The sequence below is a fragment of the Rhinichthys klamathensis genome, unplaced genomic scaffold (genome assembly GCF_029890125.1).
Source record: "Rhinichthys klamathensis goyatoka isolate OS25496 unplaced genomic scaffold, OSU_Roscu_1.1 h1tg000036l_1, whole genome shotgun sequence".
In the NCBI taxonomy this organism is placed as follows: Eukaryota; Metazoa; Chordata; class Actinopteri; order Cypriniformes; family Leuciscidae; genus Rhinichthys; species Rhinichthys klamathensis.
In genome coordinates, this window is record NW_026606584.1 from 7,866,153 (window position 1) to 7,887,339 (window position 21,187).

General features: G+C 36.5%; 1 protein-coding gene across 1 annotated transcript in view; it reads left to right on the forward strand.

Moving 5' to 3' along the window:
- Positions 1 to 21,187, forward strand: part of tgfbr3 (transforming growth factor, beta receptor III) — a 122,193-nt gene that overhangs the window by 35,624 nt on the left and 65,382 nt on the right. The window contains exon 3 of the mRNA XM_056246239.1: positions 6,565 to 6,752. Within this exon, the coding sequence (XP_056102214.1) occupies positions 6,565 to 6,752 (188 nt within the window). The remainder of the gene's footprint in view (positions 1 to 6,564; positions 6,753 to 21,187) is intronic.

The following is a 21,187-nucleotide window of genomic DNA, read 5'->3' on the forward strand; positions in this document are numbered from 1 at the left end:
TAGGATTTATATTATTAATCTTATATTTGTATTATTATTTTGGTCAGTAGTGAATCGATTAACTTTCTCCAACATACAAATCAAATGCCGTCTGCACACACATAAAGACACGGGAGGTTGACCGGTTGACTGTTTGTTGACTTTTGCGACAATGCTGCGGCGCTTGTGGCCTCTAGGGGCACTAGACGTGAAAATTACAGGTCGAGCGCACCCTAGTGGCCAAAAATTACACAGTGTGCCTTTAATTTTTCTTTTCAAAAAAGCTTTTATATTGATAATGTTTTCATAGTACAGTTAACTTTTATTTCTCAAGATCAAGGATAATAAACATTTTCATGATATAACAACTAACATTTAGTACCTATTTAGCACTTTCTGGACACATAGACATTGTCACAAAGTAGCTTTACAGGGTGTTAGACCTAAAACCCCTCAAAGAGGTGACACAATGCAATGAAACCTCCATGAGCGTAAAGAAGGAGTCTTTGGAGGAACCAAGGATGAAAGTGCAGAGCTGGTAGAATACGACATTAGAAGAAAGATCAGAGGTGTATCTGAAGTGTTGGGATTTGAAGCTGAGCTCTTTTAAGGTGCAAGAGTGCTGGGCTGCTTTTCAAGCCTTTAGGCCTGCTGAACTGAACAACAGTGTCTCTTATTCTTGTATTTCTGTGGGCGTCCAGCTAGCAGACAGCTACAGACCCTAACAGCTGCCATAGGACCAGTTTGTCCTTTGCTCGCTGAAAGAGGGAGCACAGACACACAGACAAATGGGGAAAAAATGGAGATATGTAGAACAGTGATTCTCAACCAGGGGGAGTGGAAATACTTACATTTTAGCTTTCATAAACCGATAAATTATGACCAGAAACAGTAAAAAGGGTACAAGATGCACCACTTGTAGGAAAATTAATAGGAGAAATCGAAAGCAACTTTAGCAATACATGTCCTGCCTTCAAGTTAACAGAGCCAATACGGTTGCACATTTGCGCAACTTTTTTATTATTCTTTTTTTTAATTTAGCAATTAGCATGAGAATTATGTCAGAAATAGAAATAAATGTCAGTTTAATGTCGGAAATGGTGTCGTGTCGCGCCGCATCCATTGTAGACAGCATCACTGATTATAATGGGTTCTATTTGCTTTTGTCGCGTTCCACAGCTCGTGCCTGTTGTAGGTGTTCACCAAGGCTGCATTTGAAACAGTAATATTGTGAAATATTGTTAAAATTGGAAATAGGCTATTACTCCAGTCTTCAGTGTCACAGAAATCATTCTAATATGCTGGGAGCCTCAGACAGCTTTGGTTGTCTTTCTAGTCCAATTGACCCAGTTAAGAGAATGTAATGAAATGTTTTATAACTATTTTTGGTCTTGTGTTGGACTAAATGCTTCTTTTTGTCTCCCAAAGCTCAACAGGAAACCAAGGACGGCACATATTAATTATATTTTATATTCCTCAAAAAATAGTGTTTTTCCATATAATTTGAAAGAATAATCTTACCTCATCAACTTAGAATAAAACTCTCCCACGGAAGACCTATTTTTAAAATAAATATCTCTCTTGAAATATACACTATACAAAATGAATGTATTGAAAGCATGCAGGTTATTTTTTTTCTTCATGGGAACGCATTTTTGTTTATGGCCCCTGATTTCAATTCCATTATTGTTGGAGAATCACACAACACATGCTCGGCTTCCCTCTATTATTCTCCAAATCATCCGTATTTTCTTTCCCCGAGGCACTTTGTCTTGTGGGCCGTTTTCCCTAAGCAGTTAAATAAAGAAACAACATGGCTGCCCAATAAGAGCTGTAATCTTTTGGCCGTCTTCCAGACTCTGGCTGGCTGGTGCTTGTTATTCCTCTGTTCACTCTGTGAAGGAAAAAGTGAGTTTGAGTGATCTCAGCCTTTGGTGAGGGAAGAAGGCGTGATGCCGTCGGTAAGACAGGCAACAAACTCTGTTCCGCTGGGAGGAAGAGGGAGGTAGTGGAGGAGGATGGAGTATTGAAGTCACACAAGTGACTGTTAACCTCTTTATCTGTGATTTTTAAAACCTTTCATTCTTGATCAACGTGTTTTCCCAAAATGGCTGTTTTATTAGAGCACATCAAAGTGCAGTTTCCTTGCGCACTTACGAGATGACGTCAAGGGTTGTGTGAGATTGATAGAGCCCGTAGAAAGGAAAAAAAGAAACATTTGAAATTCAGAGGTCATTCGAGCCTTGAATGTAAGCATTTCTGTCATCACTACAAATACCCTACTGTTCAAAAGGTCTGTAAGATTTTTTGTTATGTCTTTGAAAGAAGTCTATGCTCACCGGCTGCATTTAATTGATAAAAAAATATACAGTAAAATCTGTAATATTGTAAATATTATTACAAAAAGAACAAAATAACTATAATTATAAATTCTTTGTGACTTTTGAACAATTGTGTCCTTAAACTGACTGCCCCCAAATGGCAATGGCAGTGTATATAGGAATTCACCTAAATATCTTGATTCTGATATTATTTACATAATGTAATGTCATTCCAAACCAATATGACTTTCTTTCTGCTGTGGAACACTGAGAAAAAAAAGAAGATTTCTGAAGACTTGGAATATAGTGCACAAGTCCTGTGGGCCATTTTTTTTTACTCTTTTGTGGTTCTTTTTGTTATTCTGGAGCCCCTTTCTTCATTTACTAAAAATTTATGGAAAAGAGTGACTATGATATTCTACATAATCGTAGCAACCATATTCACAATAAACTATGTGGCGTACGCCGATTTTAATCACAATAAACAGGCATGTAAACACCTCAATCACATTACAGATAATGTACGATTTGTGTTGTATGCAAGAAAGAAAGTAATACGGATTTGGAACTACATGAGAGAGCACAAAATATCGCCAAATCTTCATTTTTGGATGAACAGCTAAAATCGGTCTTTGCCAAACACTTTTCCTGAAGACATACATACGACATTTTGAAGAGATGAATCTTTCTATCTCCCTCTCTCACACACTATAATAGTTTCCAAATGTTTTTCTGATCATTATCGCAGTGTGGTTGTGTGTTTGTCGTGTTGGAGCTGAAATGTGAGGTCATGGTGTGGACACAGAGAGAAAGACAGACCTGCAAGAGGACTTAACCTCAAGCTCTCTCACGGGAGCTTACTTCCTCAGGAAAAGACTTTGTACGTTTACATGTGTCACTCAGTGTGGTTGAGGAATGTGTGCATTAAAGTGACCATTTCTAAAAAAAAAAATCAGTCAGTCAGCAGCTCTAAGAATGATTGGCTACATTCAGGGTTAGTGGGCAGTTCCCCACTGCTGCAACAACAATTATGATGATTCAGTATTCAGATTATAGATGATTATCTAGCTATCTTCTGCCACTCTGAACTGAAATCTCATCCTCCTGCATATTGCTTGCTAAAATGGCTGTCTCTGATGAAAGTAGGTAATGGATTTGCAAGAATGTAAGAGCATACTTCTTACAAGTTCAAAGGTATGTTCTATTAGTATGCATGTGTTTAGACATACTACATCGATTATGACGTCTCCTCCATTTGGTAAAAAAAAAAAAAAACCTTGCAGCTGTGGTCAGCAGAACTTTAAACTGTAAAAAATACAGTAGCAACATTTGAAGTTTTACAGATTGACCGTAAATTTACAGTAAAATAAAAAATAAATGTATATTTCACAAGTCGAAGTATAGGTGCACAGTGTCATACACATAAACAAAAAACATTACATTACAAACATTAATAAGTTATTATATAAGATTTATTTACTTATTATATAAAATAAGATGTAACATAAAAGTCTAATGTACATAACTTATAAGAATAAACTAAGAAGAAAACAGTTATTCAATGAAAAACCATTGAGTGGTGTCAAACAGAATTGTGGGAATGTCAATTTATGTTTTTTTTAAACTATAAATTACCAAATGCTTTGTTCTTTTATTTACGGATTTACAATATTTAAAGATATTGTCTTTATGTTGCTTCCACATTAATTCGAAGATACGCTGATTACAAAATTTGATGTTGTGTCATACAGAAACCTGATTATTTCGGGGTTTTTTTTCATTCTATCAGCAGAATTGTTTTTATGTGTCACAGTTGAAATGAATTTAAATGAAAAATTTCCCCACTGTATCTTTTTTTTTTCTCTTTGAGACTCATTGGAGACACACTGGCTTTACGTCTGAGTCTGCTCATCTGCCCAGGTTGTCCTGAGCTTTATCGGCTGATGGGTAAATGCAATGCTCCTTCGCTTTCTCTTGGCAGGAGAGACATAAGCCTAGCTGTAGGGACCTCTGTCTACACACACACACACACACACACCCTTATGGGTCCTTCATCTACTAGATTTGGTAGCTGATTACCCTCTGAGCTCGAGAGAAACATTCTTCATTCATCCTCCCTTGTGATCTTGCTGCCATTTGGCATGTCTGTTGTTAAAGCTGACCTTCAGCTGGAAGGTGCACTACTTATTAAAGCACAACCTAAACATAAATGGAGATCTAATGACCTGCGGTGAATTAGACCAGACAAGTCTTGTGACCATTCGAAACAGAACTGCACCTTGAACCTTTCGCCATCATTTCAGTGTAGCTGCCAAGAGGGTCCTGTTTAACATTCATCACCGATGGCTGTACAGTGTCATTAGGTGCTGTTATCTTCACACAGTGCTTGTTTTTCTCCTCATTATTCCATGATCTCTTTCTCTGTTGTGTTTCAAGGTCATGGCTCAGAGCGTGTGTCCGTTCCAATTCTACGGTACAAACACATCACTGCTTGCTTAGTTTCTGTGGTAAGAGCCTCACTGACCTCCTCGAATGTGGGCCAATTAAAGGAGTCTCTGACATAGGAGGGCACTAACGTGTGAAGCCTTTTTTCTTTGTGAAAGTGATTAAGAGGGTAAATCTTCCCATTTAGGGAGAGAGAGAGAGAAACTGTAGAGAGAGTAGAGGTTATTAAAGAGGACAGATGGGTAGAAAGAGTCTTGGTAATGAGCAGGAAGTATGCTGTGTGCCAGCTTGTGTGTTTGTGACTTGTGTATAATATTTATTATGAATAATAATAATTAATAAATATATAATTATACACATTATTTATTTATTAATTGATATATTTAAATATATACACTACCGTTCAAAAGTTTGGGGTCGGTACGATTTTAAATACTTTTAAATACTATGGCTGCGCTTATTTGATTAAAAATACAACAAAAATCAGTTATAGTATTAAATATTATTCCAGTGTAAATCAGCTGTTTTCTGTGTGAATATATAGTAAAGTGTAATTTATTCCTGTGATCAAAGCTGAATTTTCAGCATCACCAGTGTCAGTGTCTTCAGTGTCAAATGATCCTTCACAAATCAGTATAATATGAGGATTTGATGCTCAAGAAACATTTATTATTATTATCAATGTTGAAACAGTTGTTGGTCTGTCAGTTGTACAGTTTTTCTTTTTTTTAGGATTCTTTGATGAATAGGAAGTTCAAAAGAACAGCATTTGTTTGAAATATAATCTTTTGTAACATTATAAATGTCTTTACTGTCCTTGATAAATAAAAGTATTGATTTCTTTCCTCCAAAAAATAAAAATAAAATTCTCACTGACCCCAAACTTTTGAACGGTAGTGTATATATATATATATATATATATATACACACAATATATTTTATTATTACTATTATTAATAATGTAAATCATTTAAAAAAATATTTATTTTAATTTATACATATATTTTTTATTAGTATTGCATTTTTGTATTTTATATATATGTTAATTAGAATGCAATAGTAAATAAAATATATTACGTATAAATTATTAAAAACTATATAAATGAATAAATACATTATACATAAATAATCATTAATAATGTGTATAATTTTATTTATTTATTATTATTATTTTACCTGCATATCATTTAAGCAAATTATTTACTTTAGTTTTACAACTCAGTGAAATTAAGTGCAAGCCAAATTCCACCATACAGAGCGTGAATGACAAACCCATATGGATTTCATTTATGTACAATTTGTTTATGTATATAATATATAAATTATTATGATGTAATATATGTAAACCTATTTGTAAACAATCTCATGTTCTGAACTGTGTTTAATAAAAGCACATTGTTATGCTGGGGCAGGTACCGGAATTTGCTAAATTATGATATTGCTGTAATTTTTTTATGGTTGTACCACACAATCCATTTTCTCTGTACTTAATTAATTGGCTGTTTTGTCTTTTTACATGCTTGCATAATGGTTGACCCTTATCATTTAACAGTGACAGAACTGCAATATGAAAACACTGCTTTCATTTTTAATTGTGCAGATTTTTTTGCTATGGGTTTTTGGCTTAAACATGCTTTGATCTTCTGCATACTTATGGCATGGATTTGAAGTGACTTTACAGAGTTCTATGTAAAAGCCTGTTCTAGTGATACAATTTAAACAGTCAAACAATGTATCATAAAACAGCATGTTTTCAGAATAATGAGGCAGAATGTGTATTTAGAATGTGTCTTCACGCCAAGTTTTCTATTATTTGCAGGTCCATTGTCTCGGAGCCCTTGTGAACTTTTGCCAGTTGGGGTGGGTCACCCGGTTCAGGCCATGTTAAAGAGTTTTACTGCCCTATCAGGCTGCGCTAGCCGAGGAACCACCAGTCTTCCTCAAGAGGTGCACATCATCAACCTACGAAAAGGCAATACACAAGGAGCCAGAGAGAAACCAGCAGAGGTACAGTAAGGTTCCTTCACTACTAGGCCTCAAATGCTGCAACGGATCCTTATGTGCAATAAGCCCGTTTCATATGCATTGATTAGCTCATTTCAGTTATGTCATAATTAAGCATTTGAACACGAGAGGGATGTATGCTATCGAAAAACCGCATGACCTCAAATGTACTCTTAGTAAATAAAAATGTGAATCGAACAAACCCCAAACATAATTACAGTCAAGTTAAGTTTTAGTATTAACAATCTCTTGTTACAGCAGTTACCACAACATAACAAAGTTGCATGGTTATTATATAAATACATGTTATTAGCATACAGGCTAACTTAACTAGTGACACGTATTAATGCATTTATTAAATCAATGAACTTATAAATGCATTGATGCTATATTGTGTACAATTAGCTGCAGTGTTGACACTAGGGGTAATGACTGTTTTTCAGTAGCGCAATTTCAGATTGGTGTAGTTTTTCCAGCAAGCTGTTTTTTTCCAATTACTATCTATTATATGTGATAAATTGTTACTTCACTGTATCATGCCATTTTATTGTGCTGTTTCTCACATGTAGCACTGGCGAGTCTGATTCAATCGATTAATCGATCCGTTCGCACTGTTTGCATGTTAATATTCACTGGTCAAACTAAGGATTCAAATGAATTTTCCAATTTAACCACTTCCAATTACAAGTCCCTTAAGCTCACCAAGGCTGCATTTATTTAAGTAATAATACAGTAAAAACAGTAATCTTATGAATTACTATTACAATTGAAAATAACTCTTTTCTATTTCTATTTTAAACTGTAGTTTATATAGCTTGACTATATTTAAACCATATTACATTGAGATGAGATTGCTTCGCAAGCTACATTTTCAAAAGTAGCTTTCCCAACTCTTTGCACTTTAGCAGGTATGTCTTTCAGTATGTTCATGCAGACTTAAACACAGACTAGCAGAAATGTTGTCTGACAAAAGGGATGTCAAGGACCCCTCGTGAGCACTATTTTAGATTGTTCAAATAGCAATTTCCCTGTTATGAAACATCAAACCACTAAACCTGGGAAACCTAGAGTTGTTTAAATGGCTTCATGGCAGAGCTGTTGCTTGTAAGTTTAACTTGCAATGATAAAGTGGTTATAAACATACTTTGATTTTGAACTTGGCTGAGATGAGGTGAGTTGGCTGGATTGTTAAGTTGTTAGTTGGTGGGTGTTGTTGAAACAGCGTGGGGTGCGTCCAGAGTTTGAGTATGAATTGATGTTGTAATTGCTGGAAGAACTTTTTGGCCGAGAGCATTGCTGACTCTAGATGTTCGCAGCGAGACGGTACAATCTCATCTTTGCGTTATCATTTCTGTAATTAGAGCATAGTGCTTTAAGCACATGCACAAAAGCGATTACACTCTAAAAATGCTGGGTTGTTTCAACTCAAATTTGGGTCAAATATGGACAAACCCAACCGTTGGGTTAAGTTTTTTATTTAAATGTTTTACCCAACGGTTGGGTTTGTCCATATTTGACCCAAATTTGGGTTGAAACAACCCAGCATTTTTTAGAGTGTATGATATGAACCCTTCCTGCCCAAGTTGTGCGTTTTTTTTATTCTGATTAGTAACCAATGAGTATGGAAAGAAAATATGTACTTGGAGAAAGATTGGCCTTCAAGTTTTCAGCCCTCACATATCACTAAAAACAACGCCATTGGGCCTCAGGAAAGTTTGCGGTAAATTTTTGAGGCTCTGTCTGGACTTTTGTGAGCGAAAAGGGAGGAAGAAAGAGGCAGTGAGACGGGCCAGAAGAAGAAAGAAATACAGAAAGAGTGCAAATGGATGCAGTTGTCGGGCACTATCAGCCACGCGGATCGAGAAAGGCTTTTTTTCCCCCTCTGGACATTGTGAGGCTTGGGCTCACAGCTCTATTGAAATACAATATTGGTCCCTGCCGACACAGACAATGATGGCTTTAAACCGCCTCGCTTTCACTGTTGTGTGTTTTTTGCATCAGGGAGCAAGTATCACTCAACTGGGTCAGCGCAGACAAAAGGCTCTCTTCTTCACCCCTGCCAGGGTTCAAAGCCCACTTGGATTTTACTCTGTGGCGCTCCATTAGACTGCCGCTCATATCCATACCATGTACTGTGTGCCCTCACGCATTGTAATCAGGATCGCTGTTGTTCCCTCCACCCTGACAGACAGGAAGCAGAAGAAAAGCGCACTGGCCAAAGCACAAGAGCGGACCGCTGTAAACATCCGTGCCAGAGAGATCAGATTGTTGTTGGTGGCTTCAGTATGTGAAACAAAAGCCTGAGGAATGCTATCTGACATATCTCAGAACAGTAAGCAACATGAAGTGAGCGAGTGAGCGAGAGAGAAAGAGCTTCTTTTGTTTGCAAGTTGTCAATCCCAAAGTCATTTGCAAACAGAAGATTCAAGTGTTTGATAAACAAAATAAATGCTTTTATAGGCAAAATTCACTCGACTTTCTTGCCAGCTGCTTGCTGAAATTCACTACAGTGAATTTCTCTCAATCAAGGTTTTCAGTCTTTATTTTCTGTATATCCAGTGTCTAAAAACCAAGCAAATGCAATGGTGAGTAAATAAAATAAAGCTATCTGCCAGTAACTTTATTAGCATCTAGCTACTGTAACATGCATCAAGTTTATCTCCAGAACTCCATGTGATGACACATACTGTATGTGTAATATATCTCACATTAAGCCACTAAAATGAAAATATGAGGAGAAAAATCACTTTAGGTCTTAATGTTGCTGTTTGCCAGTGAGCCTTAGACTGGCTCATTACTGTTTATCACTCATATATATTTAAAAAAAAAAAAAAAAAAAAAAAAAATTTACTTTAAAAATGCAATTTCATGGTCAATAATTTTTTTTAATGTTAAAGCGGCTATATGTAAGAATTTTTATGAATTAATCGTTTTTTTATTGCCAATGTGTGAACAGCTTGTAACGAAACTTAAGAAATGAGAGCTTCCCTGACCTTGTCTCAAATACACATTGTAATCAAACTATCAAAACAGCAGAGCTTCTGCAAAAATATCCACATCTCCATGATCAGATGCTTTCTTAACTGCTGTTTTCTCACTGCTGTCATTTTTGTTGTGTTTATTTTGTTGTTGAGATGAAAGCACATATTTACATATTCATCTAAACGTCACTCTCAGCAGCGTGGGTGGCATCGGGATGTTCGTTAACCATATATCGCTGCAAAGATTTTTAACTTCTTTTTACTTCTAAGCAAAGAGTGAAAAAAACCCCCGCTGTGAGTATATCAGGGTATTGAATCACGTTTAGTCTCTTGTACCTTCCGTTTGCACGAGTGCGAGCACATGCAATAAGTTGCTGGCTGCAGTTCACTTAACAGCCACCGGCGTCACTAATAACAAGGGTTTCTGAATTCTACATATAGCCTATTTCATTTTAGAACCTGGTTTAAAGGTGCTGTATGTAACTTTTTTTCACTCTACTAAAGCATAAAAATACCATAATATGTCTGCATATATTGAGGAAACATGCTAAGTTCACTCGTTTCTCTGAAAAACACTTCTACAGCCAGTTATTTTACCTTGAAATGGACGTTTCCAGGCTGGAATGTTTGTTTTTGTTTTGGTCTGTGTGATACTGCACATTGCCAATTTGCCAATTTTGGTAAATGGTAAATGGACTGCATTTATATAGCGCTTTCACAGACCCAATGGCCACCAAAGCGCTTTACATTTTGCCTCACATTCACTCATTCACTCACCGACGGCTCAATTTTCATTGTCATTTGCGCTCGTTCATGTTGCGTGTGCTCAAACTGGCAACCCGTGTGAGCGCCGTCCTGTCTGAGGAGCAGTTGGCGGGAGAAACAATGATCTCCGATATTTAGAATTTGGACTGCAGTCCCTATTTCGACCACTAGTTGTCATTCTTACAGACTGCACCTTTAAGTGGTCTCATAGCCTGACCTAAAGCTTAACAATTAGGCAGCCAAAAACGTCATACATTTGTGCCTATTTACACTGCTGTTCAAAAGTTAGAGGTCAGTAAGATTTTTTTGAAAGAAATGAATATTCTTATCGAAAGTGAGCGTAAAGACTTTGTTTACATTTCTTTTTTTTCGCTTGGAGGGTCAGTTTTTTGTTCTGTTTAGTGTGAAGTATCTTTTGGGAACTTTGTGTAAAACCAATACAAAAAAAATTATCTAAAAAGAACACGTTTTAAAATAAATGCTGTTCTTTTGAACTTTTGAACTATTCATCAGAGAATCCTGACAAAAGGTGTATAACGGTTTCCCCCAAAAATATTAAGATAATAAAAAAACAATTTTAAACAGTTTTCAACGCGAATAATAATACATATTTCTTATGCACCAAGAAACAGCTGGAGCTGTTTGGGTAGTTCGTCTGAACAGTGCCCAAAACTGTTTTAAAACCAGCAAACTAGTCCAGCCTGGGAGACAAGCTTTTTCAGCAGGATTTCTGAGTGTGTAAGCGTCTCTAGGCGATTGATCCAAACAGCAGGTCATGCATAAACACCAGCACGTCTGATAGCATGACTCCTCAGTGCACGAGCACCATGAGTCACAGGTCGTGCTATTGGATCCCATCCTCTAAATGTGCTTCGTCAGGACTTTGCAGTGGCCTGAAACCATGTCCTGGAGATGTGTGAAAGTCAACATGTCTCAACTAGCCATCAGGATTCCAGCAGCCTACAGCGGAAAGCGGACTGGAGCTCTGCCGATGATGAATGAGACATGTCATTTTCTGCTATGCTATTGTGCCATTAGCACTTTGTTTTTGTTGGCAAATGGCTAAAGAGCTCAATTCCCTATGATGCTATTGTTGTGGTTTTGTATCTGTATCTTGGTAACAGATTTGCCATTTTTTGTGCTATTTGCACATAACTGGTTAACAATTGAATGGAGGCCAAGACTGTGTGTACTCAGCACATTCTAGGGTCTTGTTTGAGTCATGACTGCAATATGTCTTGGTTCGTTTTCCTTATGCAGATTTATTATGTAAATTTTTCTTTATTTTAGTGGAAAAAGGGAGAATAGAATATGTATAACATGAATAATACAAAGCAAACGCTGCGACTAGCTTGGCAAGTACAAATGCAACAAAATAGAAGTTACAAGTTTCTATGTAGCTTCCTAAAATATGGAAAAAGCTTGTGGAGATGTAATTGCAGCGCCACTAGTGGCACCAAACAAAATGGCAACAATAAAGACAAACTGTCAACCTACACATGAAAAAAAATGCTATAGTTAAAATGATCTCTTTACATTAAACTGGAGAAAGTATAATATCACAAAAATGAACAGTTACGTGCTCTTAATACACCGTGCATATGAGCGGATTTTAAGCTTTCCCCTTAAGCCTTATATGAGGTGAGTTTTGTCTACAAACACAGGAAGATATCACCGTTCCTCTCACTGCATTCCAAGCCACAGATCTTTCAAAGATTGGTCCAGATATTGTGCTCAGTGATCGGAAGAGAAGATTAAGGATTCACTGAACAAAAGTATAATGACGGCTGTTGATGTAGACACATCCAGACTGGCGATCTTTACTACCTAAAGAACTATGGATCAGAATATAATCATACACACATATTTGCAAAATGCAGGACCAGGTTGTTAACACAGATTCTGATGTTTGTCTTATCTGTATTTTGAAAAAATATTTTTAAGTAATAAATATGTTAAGATCCATAAAACAACATCAATGTACTTAAGACTTCATATTTAGTAGGAATTCACAATATAATAGTACCATATTGGATATTGGCCAATATTTTAGTTTTTATTATTATTATTGATCTGTATCAGCTAATATTGGATATTTATTGTGTATGAACATTTTCCCAATTTTTATATTTAGGTTAACTTTTGCTCTCAATCTAACAGTCACTTTATTTTTAATAACTCTAATAATTATATAACAGTGTTAAATGTTTAGCAAAAATGAAATGAATATCCATATTGCATGCTGTACAATTTTAATGTTTTGATGGCTGGCTTTTAGTTTTTAGCATTTTATTATAGAAAATAAATATTAATATCGGCCACATAGCCATTATATAGTATTTATTGATATTTTGAATTTGCTTTTTTATTTTAGTTGTGCTTTTCTCATTTTTATTAGTTTTTTATATTTCTATTTAGCTTTAATTTTTTTTTTTAATTTTTTTTTTTTAATTCGTTTTTTAAACTTTTTTCAGCATTTTTTTTTTGTAGTTTTTCAGTTAATTTCTTTTATTTCAGTTATTTGCCATGGCAAGTTTTCTAAGTCTTTTACGTTAAACATTTGACATAATTGTTTTTGACCCATTGAAAAGTGTTGTCTTGCTGTAAGTATAGACCTTGGAAACAAAGCTTAATATCTCAGCCAATTTTTTCTTTCCATATAACCTATCCTGGTTTGATTATGATTATGATGGAAGTCAACAGTACAGAGTAAGCAATTTTTTTTTTATTTTTTTTTTACACAGTTACCATGTGTCCAAAGTGCCCTTTGCGGTCGGATGTTTCTTTTAAAAACCACGACTCCAGTTACTAGTCTCAAATTCAGCTTGTGTGGCTCAGAAACCAGTAAACAATAACATCCTAAAGGGGAACTGTAGGGTCATTCTAATGGTGAAATTCTCAGAAGACTCTCATTCACTTAATATCTGTTTCTCACTGTGGTTGAAGTTCATGTTTTTGTCCATTGTGGTTCTCTGCAAGATAAAAAAAAAAGCATTGTCTTGCTAATCACACAGAATGCTGAGCCCGGGCATTGTCTTCCTTCCTTTGGGATTGCGGACTTTAGAAGTGTCCTAATGTCATGCGAGTCTATTTGTCCTTGACACGTTTATGCAGCCGAGAGCGCCGCATTTCTTATGGTTTACATATGAACCCCTCTTGACTATTTTTTTTGGACTGCTTCCAGATGTTCTCCATTTTTCTGCGGGGCCGTGTGCTCAGCGTGTACAGTATTAGTTTGCTTGCTTCACTGTGCTAATGAAGGAGTGCTGGGTTACCCGGCACGCCAAAACTTTCCTCACCAGTTATATTTAAGAGATTTTATGTATTGACGAAACTCGACTCTGTCCTGACACCTATAGCTCAGTGTCTCTCAGGCCTTGTTCACCTGTGTGGTCCCTGGCTGGATGGTTGGAGGACAGATAAATCTGCCTGTCCGTGACTCCTTGGCAGCACAGAGGAGATTTGAAAGGGGGTGAGGCCGGTTGGTGGGGTCATGGCTGGGAGAGAGAGAGTTTGGCCCTGCTTCTTCAATGGAGAAAGATAAGCACCCAAGGACATCTGGCTGGATCACAATGAGCCTTGAAATTAACAACCACCTACCTGGGGCATTGGGACAGATGTGGCCTTCTGGATTCACACACCCACACTTAAATCGCTAAACGCACAACCAAAACCTTCCTTCTCTCTTTTTTTCACAGATAAACACACACACACATGCACACACTGTCCTTCAGTTCTAATCCAGCATGGAGACTGTAGGAGGGTCGTGTTTCATGTGCCCAGGCGCCACCGGCCTTCAACGACAGATGGATCAGATCCCAAGACATAAACAATTCAGCAAAGCCCTGATTTACTGCTCCTAAATACAATGTTGAAAACCTAGAGGGGCGATAGGGTTACTGGCCATCCCGGTTCCGCCAACTAGCGGGACTTGTCCGTAATACACTATGCAGCATTAAGATTTGCTCGTAATGAATTGATACAACCTGATATAGTTGGTCTGACCAATGTTCCCTCTAATTTTTGAGCAAAACTTTTCTCTATTTTGCGGATATTTTGGCCACCTGAGCAAAAACATTCTTTATACCAGAACTGTACAGTGATGTAACTGATGTATTTTGAGTTTGCATGCTACACCTGCGGTGGGTGTTTAATTGTAAATGTCTCAAAGTTTTGTTACTGTGCTGTGCCCATCATCAGTTATTTCCACCAAGCCACTCTTCCCGCAACTAATTTGGCCTACATGCGCTCACATCATTCTCTTTCTATGAAATCTTTAAACCGCATTCACCCGTTCTAACTCTATAGCGACACTTACTCTACAGCAGTTGACCAGAGCACTGCAATTATTTCTCATTTAAACTACAATCAAATGGATTTCCATTTCGGGTCTGTCCTCTGCGCGGGCAATTTCTTAATTCTGCGCGGCCACCCACGAATATTGGGTCTGATGTGATAACTTTTACATTTGTTTATTTATCACCAATTACTTAATCCCGAATATCCAGTGTCCTTTACTATATGGAAATGTGAATCAAATTGCCATTGATTTAAAGTTCAGTTGTTTAATTGATTTATTTATTGATTGAAACGTTCCAAGCCAGATTTAAACTTGTTTCCCACAATGAACTCTGTTCCAAAAACTTAGGCCTGGTTTCACAGACAGGGCTTAGATTAAGCCAGGATTAGGCCTTAGTTCAATTAGGACATTTAATTTAATTTAACTGGCTTAAGCCCTGTCTGTGAAACCAGGCCTAAATGTATTCAAATATTTTAAATAATGATAAGCCATGACTCAGTTATAATGATGGATCCTGTGTTCATTTATATTTATGCCTCTGAGTCCAGAAACTGAGCAAATAGGCACACTGTCTTTCTAACATCCTCCTGTTAGAAATAACAGCGCCACTTGCCCTTCATATTGTGTGAATTTTGCAAGCTGTTTGTCATGCAACCTCTTGGAATGTAAGTCAGGTCATAGAGTTCATAAATTCATCTCATTTTGTTTGAAGCGGCCATTCTCCTGTTTGCTTTGGACTGGGTCTTGGATGCTTGTTTACAGAGTCAGCATGAATGCAGCCGGTCAGTCAGCAATTACGGCAAGGTTAGTCTCTGAACGCTCCAAGTCCTCCACGTCCCCTCACAGGCTTAACTCTGTCAGATAGAGGTGAACACACGGGTCTGAATTGTGAGGAAGAGTGATTTGGGGTCGTAGTCAAAACTCAAGTACATAGTAATTGTACTTCATTGCTGTCTTTAAGTATTATTTTTGGGAATTTGTACCTTATCCAAGTAATGTTGCAACTAAAGCTTTGAAGTCTTACTCAATAACGTTTTAGTGGAAGCTGTTTGGGGTAAGTAATGCTTTTATTCAGCAAGGACGCATTAAATTGACCAAAAGTGACAGTAAAGACATTTATAATGTTGCAAAAGGTTTCTACTGATTAAACACTGTTCTTTTGAACTTTCTATTCATCAAAGAATCCTGAAAACATGTATCACAGTTTCCACAGAAATATTAAGCACCAAACTGCTTAGATATTAATACGCAGTTTTCAGCTCTGATAATAATAAGCAGTTTTCAACATTGATAATTAATAACCATTAATTGAGTACCAATAAAAATTGAGCAGCAAATCAGCAATGATTTCTGAAGCTTCATGTGACACTGAAGACTGGAGTAATGGCTGCAGGAATAAATTACATTTTAAAATTCAAATTGTATCAATATATCTCACAATATTACCGTTTTACTGTATTTTTAATCAAGTAAATGCAGCCTTGGTGAGCATTAAGACTTCTTTCAACAACATTTTTAAATATCCTGTTTACATATATGCATTTAATGTCCAAATGTAAGAGTTTGTGCACGACATTTCGGCGCAGTTTGTTTGTTCACAATGTAAAACAGGGAAATGAAAACAGTGATTTGCACTTTTGCTTTAGACATATTGAGGCATTGGTTCGAGTCCTGCTTGTGACATGTCCAGTTCCATTTCCCCTGTTTCTAATATTCACGGAAAATTAAATTATGTTTGTTTTGGCACAAAAACCTTGCCTAAAATTAAAAGTGGACCTCAGGAAAAAAAACAATTTGTCGAAAAAATATGATATGAAGAATTGTTTATTGTATATTGCGCAGAAATACATCACCACTCACACAGACAGCAGCTGCAAGGTGTCAGTGCTGCCCTCTTATGTCTAACATCCTTGTGTAAAATCTTTCCCAAGCACAGCCTCCCTCATTCTGCTCCCCTCACACATACACACATTTCCATTTTACTGCACAAATCATAAGGAACTGTTTCCTGTCCCTCTCTCCTTTCCCAGTGCCAGTGTGTTGTACAGTGTTACAGTAGACAGGCTGTGTTATCCTCTCAATAATAGAGAGAGGTGCACAGCTGCGATTTGCTCTGTAATGGCCATGGCACTGGTCCAGACTGAACCGCAGCACTGGGAAATTAAGTGAAACTGAACACCTAGCAGTGACTGTGCATACTGCTTTCACTTCATCACTCTCACTGAAAATATAACAGTACTTTCTTTCGCTTCAGTCTTTTTTATTTATTTATGAATAATGCAATATTTTTCCCACATGAAGTATTTGTCAGAGCTGTGGTGCAGTGGACATATTGAGCGATGGTGCACCTGTGAGAGATTCAAGTTTGAGTTCTGCCTGCGACGTGACCTAGATTCCATTCCCGCTCTCTCCCTAGTATATTTTTTTTGCCTCCATGCTAGATACTGGTCAAACAAGGATAAAGCGCAAAAAAAAAAAAAAAAGACTCTTTAGAGACCCCTAGAAAGAGTCTGACCATCTCAGTTCTTTCATCTGTTGGAGTATTTTCTATTGAAACAGGAATTTGTCAGGACATATCATATAACTTGTCCTTTTTTAATCAGCCAATAGCCTTCAGTTTATATCAAATCAGCTAAATTCAGCTGTGGTCGACCGATATTTGGAAGCTTTTTCCCAGTTATTGTCTTTTTTTTAAAAATCTAGTTCTAAATATTTTTGGTTGATTTATTATTTATTGTCAAATTATTTATTAGTTGATAAATTGTCAAATTATGTTCATAAATACAAGGTAGTAAACATATGAAATATTAATTAAATTAAAATAAAATATGAATTATTAATTAAAATAAAATATTAATTTAATTAAACTTGAATTAAACACACATGCACACACACACACTTAACAATTCAATTTAAATAATCATATATCCACATTGTTTTTTTCTTTTTTTAAGATATCTGCATTGACCATTTAAAATATTTAGCCCTGCTAAAAGATTTTGCCAGCTTTTGGCCTTAAATATAATGGACATGGTCTTGGGGTTTTAATCGGAATGCATTAGTTACGACACATCGTCTTTTCTGGGAATATAGGTTGGGATGACGTTAGATGATGCAGTGGAATGTTCTTTTGGCAGAGCAGTAAGATCCTGACTCATTAAGGAGTCTTGCTTCTGTGCTTTTGATGAAGAGCTGTGTCTGTGACCATCCCTGCAGCCCTGTACATCAAGACAGCTTTTTCCTCGCTGTGAGAGCTGAGACATAAGAGATATTTCCATGGATCTCAGTGTCCTTATCTAAAGAGTTCAGGGAGACGGATTCTCTCGACTTCAAACACACTTGCATTGAAAGTGCTGCTACAGACAGCAAACCAGCCCAGTCAGAGAAGCCCTTTCAAGCCTGCAATCTGCTCCCTCCATCACTGCCACCTCCACAAAGGCCTGGCTGGAAGGTGGTAGTCTGATACCCTTACGGCAGGCGGCAGAGAATGGCCGTGTTTGGACACGGGCCGCTTGGGCGGTAATCCTTTAGTTCCAAGTTAACGTACTCCTTCATCTCAATGGACAAAACTGCAATGATCTCATCAGTGTCTGCATTGACCTAAGGATCAAAGTGCCAGAACCTTTCTCTCTGCCGGCAGGCCTATATGTGTGTGCGCGTGGATGGATGGAGCGTCTCAAAGAGAGGGGAAACAAAGCATTCATTCTGTGGCAGATGTGATAAGGGCTATAAGTATAGTGTGTTCTGGAGGAGAGGAACTCTGTAGGCCGATAAGAGAAGAATTACTCTATGGCACATTTACACTAGATTAGATGCACTACTCAGAATGTGAATAAATATACCAGCTGGAGGAGATTGGAGCAGTGGTTCTCAACTGGTTTTTGCAGACTTGCTAATTTAACCCATACACTACCATATGTTGTTGAAAGAAGACTGTTATGCTCACCAAGGCTGCAGTTAGGTGATCAAAAATACAGTAAAAATAGTAATATTGTGAAATATTATTACAAATTAAAATGTTCTATTAAACATGTTCTATTTCCATAAACTATTAAAAAGTTTATTCATTCCTGTGATGGTAAAGCTGAATTTTCAGCAGCAATTACTCCAGTCTTTAGTGTCATATGATCCTTCAGAACTAAGGAACCTTCAAAACATTTTTAATATGATTTTGTGTTCAAGAAACATCATTATTAACATTGATACTAATAATATTTTTGTGAAAAGCATCATTGTTTTCAACATTGAAGGCATGTCATGCAAACTGTGCAGGTTTGTGGCTCATTTCTACAAACCACAGATGAATTTGTGGCAATTTGTGTTGATCCAAGTCTATGGTTTAACGTCACAACAACAAAAAACAATATGACAAACATTACTTACTTCCCTTCTAAAAGTTGATAAGCCTATTGTTTTTCAGTCTTAAACTGGTTGACAAGTATGGGGGTTTCGATGGCTGATGATGCTGATTCTAAAAGAAGGATAGCAAAAGATTTGGTTCTTGTCCCACCAGTTGAGAACCACCAGATTAAAGGAAGCTAGCAAGGGCAAAAAAAAAAGCCATATACATATATCAAGAGAGGCAAAAAAGATAAGAATAACTTGAAAAAATAGTAAACAATTGTACAGGTGAATAAATACCAGTAATAAAAACAGTTAGATAAAGATGTTTGTGGTCAGAACTCAAGTTATCTCAAATTATAATTAACGTGACAACAGGTGAAATCTTGTAGTATATTTGGTATTAGTTGTGGTCTATTACTCTATGCAAAGCAGTTTCGTATCGGCATACTTTTGGTCTTTCACCATCCGGTACAGTGCAGAGCCATGGGACTTATCAGACGTTTACAGGGTGTGGCATTTCCCTTGTCAAAACTGTTTGTGTCACAAAAATAACCACGTTCTATCTTTTGACAAACAAGCGTAGTTTTCTCTTAGCAACATGAGAGCAAACAGCGGATAGCCCGTGTCTCTTATCCCTCTCTGAGTGTGTGATTCCACAGCATGGCTGAAAATAAACAAAGTCAAGCCAGTTTAATCTAACTCACAGGCCATCTTTGTCTAATCAATTTAGCGAAAGTTAAACATCAAACACCAGCTCTTGGCCGCGGCTCAGCGTGAGGCAGAGCGGATGATTGTTTTATCAGGTGGAATTCTTAGATAGAGGGACTGGAGCCTCGCAAACCCAAACAGGAGATTTTGAAGAGGTGAAGGGGACAGTGGCAACATTGCCACCTCCACCCTGAGAATCTATCTCAACGATTGCCAAGTGAATCTAATGCTATTCTACATTCTTTTAACGTAAGTTTAAATTAAAAATACAAACACAATATCTTTTTTGTTTTTTTTGATTGTTTTATCATATTATTCGCCTTCTGCATTAACAACACAATGTTTGTTTGTAGCACAATGTTTGAACCAGGCAAATAGTGCTGAGTTTTCTGAGCCTACAAAAAAGGCTTCTTAATGAATTTTAAGGCATCTTTCTGCTAATTGTCTAAAATATTTAGTTTTACAGTAAAACGTAAATAAAAATCCTTAAATTAACATATAAACTCATAGATTGTATCTTAATTAAGTGTATTGTGTATATGGTCACATATTTTTTAACTTGTTTATAAGTCACAGTGAACTGAAAGTTGCGACCAACTTTACTTCAGTATTGTGACATATTTTCTGAGTGAAAATAGAAAAATTAGAGGATGTGACTTGTTTTTTCCCGCTGGGAATTGATTGGATCTAGAAAAGTGGGAGTTCCATTCAGCTCGCTGTCAAAGTTCGCAGCAGACTGACAGCTGGAGGGAATGTTCTACCCAAGCCAGAGAAGGAAGGCCATTCATTTCAGATTCTGAGCAAAGATAACAAACACAAATCTTTTTTTTTTTAATCGATCCACAGATGAATTGTTCACCACAAAGACTAGTAATGTGCACTGACAAAGTAAATGTTCAATTTTGATTTCATGCCGACTTTAAAAATGATTGTAAGACAAAATACACTCACTATACATACACTGTTAAAATATCCCTAAAAACAAATCTTAACATCTGTAAATTGATATAGTCATGGCTGAAGTATTTTTAGATAAGGGTTAGGGAATTTAAATAGGAAAAATAGGCAAACGATTCTTGTTCAAATGTGTGTTTTTTTGTGGTCGTTTCATCATTTCAATTTTAAAATACAATATTTTAAATAAATGTATAAATGCTTCTCTTATTTTTAAAAAATAAAAAATAATTCTGTTATTTTTTTCTTTTTTCTTTTAAGTTTTATATTAGAAATATTTAGAAATCCATAAAAGAAGATATTTAGGTACTTGTTTTGTCACATCTTTTTTTAGCTTGTTTATACTTAAAACAAGTGAGAAAATCAGTGCAGTAAGATAAAGTACA